Source organism: Hypomesus nipponensis, chromosome 14 (assembly GCF_054491055.1).
Source record: "Hypomesus nipponensis isolate SF chromosome 14, ASM5449105v1, whole genome shotgun sequence".
NCBI lineage: Eukaryota > Metazoa > Chordata > Actinopteri > Osmeriformes > Osmeridae > Hypomesus > Hypomesus nipponensis.
Window position 1 is genome coordinate 198,445 of NC_140374.1, and position 12,215 is coordinate 210,659.

Below are 12,215 nucleotides of genomic sequence, written 5' to 3' on the forward strand. Positions count from 1 at the left end.
CCTCCCCCTCTATATCCTCCTACCCCTCTATACCCTCCTCCCTTTATGTAACATGTATGTCTCGGGGAGTCAGGTGGCTGAGCGGTTAGGGAATCGGGCGAGTAACCTGAAGGTCGCCAGTAGTGTTGCTTTCGTCAACGAAAATTACGACTAAATATCGTCGTCAACAAACCTTTATCAAGTGACAAAAACGAGACGCAACGTAAATGCTGGTGATGTAACGATGACTATAATTAAATGTATAATGCAATATCTTTGACGAATAAAAACGCGACAAAATGTTGTTTACAAAAAAAAAACGAGACAAAATGTTACAACGCTATTTCGTCTAGTTTAGTCGTGTTATTATTATTAGCTAACTCATGAGGCTGTGCTTAATGTGTCTCATTTTAATGTTAGCTTTAGACGTTAGCTTTAAAGGGGCGATTGATTGCAAAACCGATTTTACCTTGTCATAGTTGAATAACAACAGTTCGGTTGGTAAAATGAACATAAAGTGAATATCTAAGTCCATTGACACCTCTTTCCTATGCAAATCTCAAAAAGAAAAAATTTGGCTTTAAAATGCTAGCTTTTCAACAAAGCCACCGGTGTGACGTAGGACCGGGGACCGCCCTTTTTGGCTCTGGTCTGTATCTTTGTCACGCCCCAAAATTTACATCCAGACCAGCCTGAGGTAGTCTATCTCCTATACTAGTTTAGCTGCGCGCTGCTCTGTGTAGGCTACTTATAAGGAATTACAAAGAAGAACGTTTTGAATTATAACAAGGATATTGAAAATGGACCACGGTCGTAAATGCTGTGTTCCAGGCTGTACAGGGAAGGCTAACACTCACAGTCTTCCCAAGGAGCCAAACATTCGACAGGCATGGCTGCTGTTGTCTATGAGAAAATCCCGGCGAAGCTCGACACTCAATCATTCATTTGTTCTGAACATTTCACCCAAGACAGTTTTGACAACCTTGGACAATTTCAAGCAGGATTTGCTAGGAAGCTGAACCTGGAAAGAGGTGCTGTTCCGACCGTATGCTCATTGCAACCGCAAGCTGTAAGGACAGTATGATGTTATGCTAACAGTTATTAGCAATGCTAACGTGTCCTGTATATAGCATAGGTAGAATTCTAAATACGTTTCTACACACATCAAATGACTCTAGCTAGACTAGCTGTAGTCGGCATTAGAAGGGAAGCTTCCGAAAAAATAACCAGAAAACGAACAGCAGTCTGGCTTATTGCTAACGCCTGTCGAGATAATCTATTTGAAAGAACTGGAGAAAGGCAGGTGCTAGATACAGGATATGTTAGCATTGCTATTAAATGTTAACCTACTAGTAACACCTAGACTGTAGTAGGCATGTAAACTAGTTTAGCTTGCTAACGCAAGAGCATACTAGGTAGAATGTGTGATAATTTAGCCTAGTTTATTGGCAATGGGGCTAACGTTGTTTCATGTTCCTGACTATGTTTCATTCAAATAAATAACCCGTGTCATGTAAATCTACAATTCACGATGCATGTTTGTCCAGATCTTTGTCAGGTTATTTTTCAGCACGATATCTAGAGCTAACTGAAGCCGAGTTGAATCCCGATATGGTTTGGTTGCTAAGCTTAACGTTGTACCCACCCAAGTCAATCCAGTTTGCTTCAACAACAGAAGTGGAAACAAGTAATGTTATCGTTTCAGATGATATGTAGTCAATCTGTTGAAAACAGTGTTGTGTATACATAATAGATTTATTTGCGCATTTTTATTTCAAGTCTTCACCTTCGGTGTTTCAGCGAGTGCTGCTGTTGGCCATGTTGCGTTTTTGCTCCCCAGCTTTACTCGTTGAAAACCAACCAATCAGCACGCAGCTCATCTAAATATTAATGAACATGCCATAAAAGGAGAAAAGCTAGTGTTTTTTCCCAGGAACATTTCAGAGGATCTATCAGTGGCATAGAACAGCACCCGGGCCATTTTCAACCCAACCAATATTACACACCCTATTCGGAGACATTAAGGAACAGTGTGAAATACCCCCAAAAAACAGTCAATCGCCCCTTTAAACGTTAGCCACTGGAGCTGAAACCGACTGAGAGTCTGAGACAAATGTGTGTGAGTAGCATGTGTGTTTGTGAGAGTGTGTAAAGTGGGTTACAATGTGTGACTAATGTGTGTAGCTACTGTGTATGTGCGCGTGTATTTGTTTGTATGAGAGTCTAAAGTGGGTTCTTCCTACCTGACTGACTGCATGTGTACTAAGCATCCCTTGTTGGCCAAATACTGTAGCTACTTTTGTCATTCACATAGCAATCACAGTGAACAGAATTTGGCATCAACAACATGACTTTGAATACCTTATTCTAGACTAGTTTTTGGCATTGACATGCTTCTTGAGACTACTGCTTAGACTACTTTTGTTTTGATTAAAAAGAGACTAAAACACAATTTTCATTGACCAAATTAGACTAAATGGCATCAGTTTTCGTCGACTAAAACTAGACGAAAATAGTCATGGATAAGTCTGACTAAAATAAGACTAAAAGGCTCAGACTTTCAGTCGACTGAACCTTGACTAGACTAAAAAGAGTATGAACGTGACTAAAACTAATAAAATCTAAAATGACAGCTTGACACACAGACTATACTAAAACTAAAATTAAAACAGGCCGCCAAAACAACACTAGTCGCCAGTTCGATTCCTGACCAAAAATGACGTTGTGTCCTTGGGAAAGGCACTTCACCCCACTTGCCTCGGGGGGAATGTCCCTCTGGAAAAGAGCGTCTGCTAAATGACTAAATGTAAATGTCTCCATGGTGAGAGATCTGTATGTAACATGTATGCCAGTGAAATATGGCTGCAACAACGAATCGATTATTACGCCACTCAACAAGTCGCGGAGATGTTTGAGTATTTAAAAAAAGTTTAGTTGAGCGCGGAGCAGAGCGGAGGTTGACGAAAGGCCATTGGAGAGACGTTGCTGAGTAACGTTGTTTTGGAACACATGGCGGAGAAATCAGTACGACTTAAGTCTTCCAAGGTGTGGGATTATTTCACAATAAATACGTCGAAAATGTGTGTTAATTGACCGAGGTGAAGTTAGTTTCATATTCAACATTCGTCTCACATTCGTCTCACAAGACCCTACTTTGCAGCGTCGCGTTAGGGACCGGGTGAAAACTACCCATACCATTTTGAAAAATGTAGACTTTTATAATATTTTTATGAATACTACAAAACCTCAAACAGACACCAGAGTATCTTAACAATGTCTGGTATACTTCCGCAGCCTTTACTTTTTCAATTACGTTTAAAATAGAATGATAGAAAATCTAATCTTTGAAAATAGCTTAATCCTGGCAAATAAAAATAAAATAAAAAAAATGGTGTGTCAAAAAATCGTACATATACACCAGATTACTCTAATAAAGTCTGGCCTATTTCCACAACCTTTCAATTTTCACAAATCTTTTAAACAAAACTCATCTCTGAAAATAGCACAATCCACGCTAATATTAATAACTTTTTAAAATTATGTGCCTGTTTGTGCACTAGTAAAGATTTTTTGCACTGTCTGTTCTGTTTTTGAATAAAGGGTTGGAAATGAATGCTTTTTTGTTCTTTTATCCGATTAATCAATTAATCGAAAAAATAATCAACTGATTAATCGATTTCTAAAATAATTGTTAGTTGCAGCCCTACAGTGAAATGGCATACATGGTGGAATTCAGATGATATTGTTGACCCCTGTGTGACCCCTGTGTGTGGTTGGGAACAAACTGTTAGCTTTGGGTTGGAATGGAAACATTGCTGGTGTCATTACAATTTTCATCTCGTGCCTGCACGGTTATATACAGTAACTAAGTTCACTTGCTGTTGGACATCGGTCTCCCTGACGGGCATGAACTGTGTCGATTGTCTCCCCAGTTTCATGTACTGGACGGACTGGGGAGAGGAGCCCAGGATCGAGAGGGCGGGGATGGATGGCAGCAATAGGAAGGTCATCGTGGAGGCGGAGCTCTACTGGCCAAACGGACTGACCATTGACCTGGAGGAACAGAAGCTGTACTGGGCCGATGCCAAGCTGAGCTTCATCCACCGAGCCAACCTAGATGGATCACAACGGTGTGTGATTTGTCTGTCTGTCTGTCTCCCTGTCTGTCTCCCTGTCTGTCTCCCTGTCTGTCTCCCTGTCTGTCTCCCTGTCTGCCTGTCTGTCTGTCTGTCTGTCTGTCTCTCTGTCTGTCTGTCTGTCTGTCTGTCTGTCTGTCTCTTAAAGCAGCTAGTGTGCTGTAGTTCATATTTTTGACTATTATTCTCTTTTTATGACTCTAACACTCTGGTCTGGTGTAAAGTTCACACACACACAAACACAAAACCTCATGTTACTTTAAACCAATCAATCACCAAGACCCATATCAGCCCTCCTACTCCCACTTCACACAGTGTCTCTTCAGCTGTATGATGGGGAGGGTATGGATGTAACCTCCAACCCAAACACTACGGACTGTGGAGGCCCCAATCCAAACACTGGCTCTGCATGCGGAAACATCTCCAACTCCCCCTGCCCCTCATCCCCCGGCCCCCCAACTTCCTGGGCCTCCTGCCTCCCCCTTTCTCTCGTCCCCTAGTCCCTCAGCCTTTCCCTACACCCCTCAAGCCTCCGCCCCATCTCCCCCCAGTATGCTTCCTCCTCCCCCCAGTCCTGCTCATCTGTAACTCAATCTGACTTGGCACCGCCGGCCTGTTTGGCCCACTGGAGGCCTGGGGTCACGTTTCCTTTGTGAAACGAGGATTTGATGACTGCCGTTTTAATAAAGAGAGGTATGTTTTCCTATGCTGGGGGGAGAGGAGGGGGACAGGAGAGAGAGAGACAGGAAAGAGAGAGACGGGAGAGAGAGGAGGGGGACATGAGAGAGAGGAGGGGGATAGGAGACAGAGGGATAGGAGAAAGAGGAGGGGGATAGGAGAGAGGGGGATAGGAGAGAGAGGGATAGGAGAGAGAGGGATAGGAGAGAGAGGAGGGGGACAGGAGAGAGAGGAGGGGGATAGGAGACAGAGGGATAGGAGAAAGAGGAGGGGGATAGGAGAGAGGAGAGGTATAGGAGAGAGAGGGATAGGAGAGAGAGGTATAGGAGAGAGAGGGATAGGAGAGAGAGGAGGGGGAAAGGAGAGAGGGGAGTGGGACAGGAGAGAGGGGAGGGGGACAGAGAGAGAGAGGAGGGAGATAGGAGAAAGAGGGGGGGGACAGGAGAGAAAGGAGGGGACAGAAGAGAGAGGTGGGTGAGGAACCCTTTTCATGAAGAGTCCAAGGCTTGGTGCTACTGGTGGAGTCAGGTACAAAACCCTGCTTTCCTCACAACATTACAGCTTGTCTGGAGCTCCTACACAGAGACACAGGTGTCCGACCCAACTCCCGGACCTGACTTGAAGTGCAAGGTAGTGACTATAGGGTGAGGGTGACTATAGAAGATGTGACCTGGGGAGGTCATCGGCCCTGAGGATGGATGATGCTCTCGAGCTGTCTGGCCCAGGGTCCAGGGCCCAGGGCCTGGGAGCCATCTAGCAAAGGGCCAGGCCAACGCCCCGGGTCAGCACATCAGCCCTGACCATGAGAGGGAACATCATCACTTATCACAATGTTCTGGTAGATCTGGTTTGTACACTATGCCTGGAGATGTCTTGTTCTCTCCAAGCTTACCGCTGCTTTGTTGAACCAGAGAGGTTAGGCTTTCATCTGCACATTCTTGACACATTAGGATTAATGGCCCAGTGTGTAGTATGTTTTAAATGGCGCCAAACTCACACACGTCCTACTTCCAAGTACGTCAAATAGCTGTGAAGTCTAGAGGTCATTAGTCCTCCTCACCATAGATATATATAACGTGTTTATATATATCTATGCTCCTCACAGCCGCTCTGGGCTTCCTCTCACACTATTACAGTTTGAGGAGAGAAAAGGCAGCTACTCCCTCCAACAACGTTGAAAATATAGTCAACCTTATGAACCCTCTGACACACATGCACAAGCACACACACATACACGGACAGACATACACACTGACACACACACATACACACACAGATACACACTGATACACACACATGCACTCACAAGGCAGTAATCCTGTGATTGATGGAGGAACCTCAGCAGAATGCTGCTGGATCAGGACTCTAAACAGCTGAGTGCAGCGTGTTAGCTTTGATCCTTCAGTGTGCTTATGTCAGAGTGTGTGTGTGTGGAGCACGCATGTGTAAGTAAATAAGTGTGTGTGTCTGTGTTTCACAGAACCAAATGATAGACTGTGCTGTGAGTCTTTCTACAGTACTTAATAAGGACAGTGCAGTGCTGGGGTGGTTGCTAGCAACACAGGAGCAGCCTCACTGATAAACTTTATACCAGATGGCCTCTCTAAATGTTTGACGACAGCCTGATTTGTTTACTCCTCCCCCTCCACCCCCCTCCCCCTCCAACCCCCTCCGCCTCCACCCCCTCCAACCCCCTCCCCCATGGTAGGGGATGAGCGGGGGGCTGGGATTGGGCCCCTCTACCAGGGTTCCAGTATGTTCCACTCTCAGCGTCTCCAGTCAGGGAGATGGATTTCCCAATTGTTGTTTTTGGTGTGAAACTGAGATGTGTGTCTGTGGGCTCCTGGGTTCTGTATTGCTTGTCCGGAGATGTACTCATTCTGTGTCAGCTCATTTGGCTGTCCCTTACGAAAAAAAGTATATTGAAGTATACTACAAAATGGATAGTACACTTTTAGTTAACGTTTGATATACTTGTAAGAAGTATGCTTAGAAAAAAAATTGTGTACATTTTTGGGGAGTAGGATGTACGTTTTCTTTCATTTCATACAGCAAAAACAGTCAAAATACTTTTAAAGTACATTACAAGTTACATTTTTTAGATCCATCTTGTATATGCAAATTATTAATGATGAAAATCTATTATGCATTACACATTGAATCTTTTTTGTTACTGAAGCTGTAACCTTAATTACTGCCAGAACATTTTGAAGCCCTATACTCTTATACTATACTAATAATGATCAATTTGAGTTTTAATGGAAAATTCGAAACACCTACTTGAGAAAGAAGCAGACAGAAGGGTCGCATTATGCATTTGAAAGTTTTACTGTCAAACCGACTGAAAAACGGAAGATAGCGTGGCTCATTGGTAGGTCAATTCCCATGATGCAAGGCGGTAAATAGAGTGTTAAAATTTGCTGATAAGTTTGCCGTTGGTTTGAAATACAAATGTAACTTTTTTAATGTGTCTGCTTAGAATGTAATGATTTGTTGCGTGGTAATTGTCATTGTTGTGCTGATGTACCATTGCAACCATGAGTTAAATGACTGTTATGCTTGATAAGAAAAGCTGGATTATTATAACGTGCGTTCATACGCAGTAATTCGCTTCTTTCAGATAATAATCTAGTCACTTGTCGAGGGGCCTCTCTTTAAGTGATGCAAGATTGGCAAGATCGGCGGCATTTGAGGGGCCCCTAAACATTAAAATATATTAGTAAATGTACATTTATTAAGTTTACTTCTCTACAAATAGTATACAAATAAGTACAGTGCTAGTATACTTTAAGTACCATACTAATAGTATACTTTTTATACTTAAGTATACTTACAAATAAAACTTTTTTTTTGTAAGGGGTAGCATTCACGTTAGCCATAGGCTTTATGGTTAGGATTAGCTTTAGCACTGGTTGTAGCATTAGCTTAGCGGAAGTCCTTATCCATGCTAACCCTGCCCTTGCTGGTGTGTCCCTGCAGGGAGACGGTGGTTGAGGGAACCCTGACCCACCCCTTCGCTCTCACGCTGTCTGAGGAGACACTGTTCTGGACCGACTGGCAGACCAGGTCCATCCATGCCTGCAACAAGCACACAGGGGAGAAGAGGAGGGAGATCCTGAGTGGGATTTACTCTCCCATGGACATCCAGGTGCTGGGTCCGGAGAGACAACCTAACAGTGAGTATTCCTGCTGCCTGGGTCCTGTATGTGTGTGGAGCATATATGTAACGCCTTTTAAATTAGAAATCTGTTGCTCGTGAATTCATCAATTAAGTTTTCTGAAAATAAATGTTGGCATGTTGATCTGACAGTGGAAGCTCACTGTAGGGGAGGAGAGAGGGACGCCCACACTGCATCTCTCAGGAAGCACATTGTAGTGAAACGTTACACCAGTCCCCCAAGACAGGAATGGAGAATGGTCTGTCCATGTTCTGTGTGTGTTTGGGAAGTGTTGTGAAGTTTATGGCACATATCTTCTCAGTGCGGGTAAGCCCAGCAGAACTTGTTTTGGGTTCAGCTCCAATTTTTCCAGAAATGTAATTTCAAGTGTCTAGCATTCCTCTCTGGACAAATAAATGGGATGTTTGTGCCAAGTTAAGATGGGCAGAGATGTTTCCAGTTTTGAGTTCCCTGTGTGTGTGTCTACACACAGCTGTTTGTGTGTACTTGTGAATGTGTTTGGGTCTGCTTGGTGCTGTTTTTTTGTGGGAGTGTGTGTGCTTGTGTATGTATACGTTTGTGTGAGTGCGTGAGTGATTATGAGTGTGTGTGTGTGAGTGTGTATGCATGCTTGTGTGTGGGGAGTGGAGTGAAGTGGAGGGGAGGGAAGGGGAGGAGAGAAGGAAGGGGGAGAGATGGAGTGGAGGGGAGAGGGAGGTGAGTGAAGGGGAGGGGAAGGGAGAAGGAAGGGGGAGAGATGGAGTGGAGGGGAGGGGAGTGAAGGGGAGGGGAAGGGAGAAGGAAGGGGGAGAGATGGAGTGGAGGGGAGAGGGAGGGGAGGTGAGTGAAGGGGAGGGGAAGGGAGAAGGAAGGGGGAGAGATGGAGGGGAGGGGGAGGGTCAAGAGTAACATTACCAACTTTGCAAACCTAAATCCTTAATACCAGCTCAGCACCCTCTGTCACATTTTATCTACCAGTTTATCTGCCAGGTAATCATCTCAGGTTATTCTAAAATCCTGTACCACTACTACTGTACATTCTAATGTCATGTCTATCTTTTCTTTCTTTATCTCTCTTCCTCTTTCTCCCTCATCCTCTTTCTCCCTCATCCTCTGCCCCCCAGTCCAGACCCCCTGCGACGAGGAGAATGGAGGCTGTTCCCACCTGTGTCTTCTCTCCCCCCTTCAGCCCTTCTACAGCTGTGCCTGTCCCACCGGGGTCAAGCTGAAGGAGGACAGCAAGACCTGCATGCCAGGTAAACCCTCACCCGACCAGGTAAACTCTCACCTGACCAGGTAAACCCTGACCAGGTAAACCTTCACCTGACCAGGTAAACCCTGACCAGGATCCAGACCACCGTGATACAGACTCCATAAAAACAATGTTTTTAGAGCTTGTTTATGGAGAATATGGATATATTTTAATTAGGGCTGTGAAATGATTAACATTTTTTAGCAAATTAATCACAGGTTTCTGTGGATTAATCATGATTAATCACATATTACCGATTTTCCGAATTTTTGTCATTAATGTGCGTCTTTGATTTTGCGTTTGCTCAAGCACTCCAAATATATTTTTAATATTTTCTTAAATATATTGTTTATTATCATTTGATGCTGGTAGTTCATGAAGAAAGGGACATCCTTAGTTTTTTCATTCAATATTTTGCATAATAATACATACATGTATTAATTGTTATTCAGTGAAATTAGGGATTTATATTAGCAAGGGGGTTTACGTTTAGCACTTTTGCAAGGCACTGTATTCATGTTACATTCTCATTGGGGGCTGAGCACCCCTAAAGGTCTGATCCTAGAATCGCCCCTGCGACGCACCATATAAGCTTGAGTTTAAATACATTATTTAATGTGACATTACGTACTGTACATGCAAGTCTTAGCTAAATGACTTAAATGTATGATGCACTTTTCGATCAGTCCTCCGACACCACAACACGATACTTGCCGAGTATAACAGCGCAACAGCTCAAACACAGGCAGGGATTCAGTAGCAACGCTAGTGCTAAATAAGTATTTAGCTGCTAGGCTCTATGACGCCGGGTAAGAAGGGCTCGTGAAACTGCTCACCAAAGGAACGAAGGGGCACCCACTTGTCTGGCAGATTAAGACATGTTCGTCGGAACCTAGCGAAAAATATCCTAAACTTTCCAAGACTTTTAGCTTGGTTTATAGGTACCTAGCGAAAAATAGCCTCAACTTTCCTAGACTTTAAGCTATGGTACTAATGCAGAAGGAAAGCTGATATCGCTGTCTTACTAGAAAGTCGTATCTATGCGTTGTTGCTAACGTGTGCACCCAATGAACTCAAAATTTGTAGGTCGCACATGCGCGAGTGCTTGTAAAAAATGCTTGCACTGTCTCAAAAACCCTAATTTTAATGTTGTGCTGCTGGCTTGTGCCCAGCTGGTTAAACAGTAGGTCAGATGGGGGATAATCATTGCATTAAAATACAGCTTGCTGCCTGCATGGTTAGACTGTTTCTTATATATCTAAAATTCACGAGGTTACATTTTAAGACCTTTGTCACATGTTTGACCTGTTTAAAAAAAAGAAGAGGTTAGAATCAATAAAGATTCCTAAATATTTAAAATGTGATACTACCTGTAGCCTTTTACCAGCAACATAAACATCTGGCTCCGGTAACACTTTGCAAGCCCTCTTTTTGAAGAACATACAGTCTTCATAACATTCAGGTGAAGGCAGGAATCTGCAAGCCATTTAATTACATTTGTCATTGTGAATGTGAGCTTAAGTGCAGCTTCTTCTTTGTATTTTGCAGGCACATAAATCACTGTGTCATCAGCGTACATTTGAATATCACACCCATTGCAGACACCAGGCAAATCATTCATGTACAAGCTGAATAATAAAGGTCCTATAACAGAACCCTGGGGGACTCCCACTTTGGATCTCAGAGTAGATGATGAAACATTGCCCACTCTGACACACTCGGTTCTTCCTTCAAGGTACGTTTTCAGGAAGGCAAGACACTCTCGGGAAAAGTTCAAATTTGACAGTTTATTAATCAGGACATTGTGATTAACTGTATCAAAAGCCTTCTTGAGGTTAAGGAAAACCGCTGCTACTACACCCCCTTTATCCATTTTAAGCTTCACATACTCTAAGAGAAAGAGTAAGCAGTTGGCTGTTTCAGTGGAATGATTAGCTCTGTAACCAAACTGCTTAGGATGTAGCTGATATGGAGACATACATTTAGCAGACGCTCTTATCCAGAGCGACTTACAGTAAGTACAAGGACATTCCCCCCGAGGCAAGTAGGGTAAAGTGCCTTGCCCAAGGACACAACGTCAGTTGGCACGGCGGGGATTCGATCCGGCAACCTTCTGATTACTAGCTTGACTCCTTCACCGCTCAGCCATCTGACTCCCTGATTTCCATCCTTTTGGAAACACAAACTGCCTGATTTGTGATTTGTTGACAATGCCTGTTATAGGGTGAGCGAGTGTGTCTTTGTGTTTCTTCAGAAAAATATTATAAATTCCATAAACATATTTTGCCCTAGAATTCCTAAGTGAGCCTAGTACTCTGGTGACAGTGGATTCAGAGACTTCCTGAATAAAGAAGCATGGTTGGCCTCCATTTACCGTTGTACAATGAAATTGACCAATACTGGAGCATTGAGTTAACGCTACCACTGAGTTGATGAAGTATGAATTGAAAGCTGTACAAATTACAGCTTCATCTTGTGTAAGACACCCGATTACATTCATTTTAAGTTGCTTCATTGAATTGCTGTTATGTTTGTCTGTTAGCTTCTTTAAATTATCCCATATTAAATTAGAATTATTCCCTGCTTCATCAGTGATCTTGATAAAAAAGTTAGCTTGCTTTTCTAAGTTCTTTCGTTACCTGGTTTCTCAGCATTATGAATTTCTGCCTTTGGGGTAGGTAAGGGATATTCCCACGGGTGGTGTTCGGCCGTAGCCATGAGGTGGGATCATTTCCTAATTTAGACTTGAGTGCCAGTTTTAATGCATAGTCCCGTTTTTTCATTAAATTCCAAATGTCACTATTTAGCCATGGAAGTGTGTTCTTTTCTTTTTGTTTCATTTTGGCTTTTTTAAGGAAACTATTAATTGTGGTCTGTATTGCGGATAAGAAGACGTTGCTCTCTTCCTCCACACTTGCACCCATTAAAAAGTTGCTCCAATCAATTCCCTTTATAGCATCCTCAAATAAATGTTGGTCACCTTTTGGTATTCTCAATTGATAAGCCATTCTG

The 12,215-nt window shown here is 43.2% G+C and overlaps 1 protein-coding gene across 3 annotated transcripts in view; it reads left to right on the forward strand.

Moving 5' to 3' along the window:
* lrp5 (low density lipoprotein receptor-related protein 5) overlaps positions 1-12,215 on the forward strand; it is a 59,041-nt gene that overhangs the window by 7,439 nt on the left and 39,387 nt on the right. For all 3 annotated transcript variants that reach the window (XM_084672707.1, XM_084672708.1, XM_084672709.1), the window contains exons 4-6: positions 3,912-4,109; positions 7,773-7,969; positions 9,076-9,207. In XM_084672707.1, the coding sequence (XP_084528833.1) occupies positions 3,912-4,109; positions 7,773-7,969; positions 9,076-9,207 (527 nt within the window). The remainder of the gene's footprint in view (positions 1-3,911; positions 4,110-7,772; positions 7,970-9,075; positions 9,208-12,215) is intronic.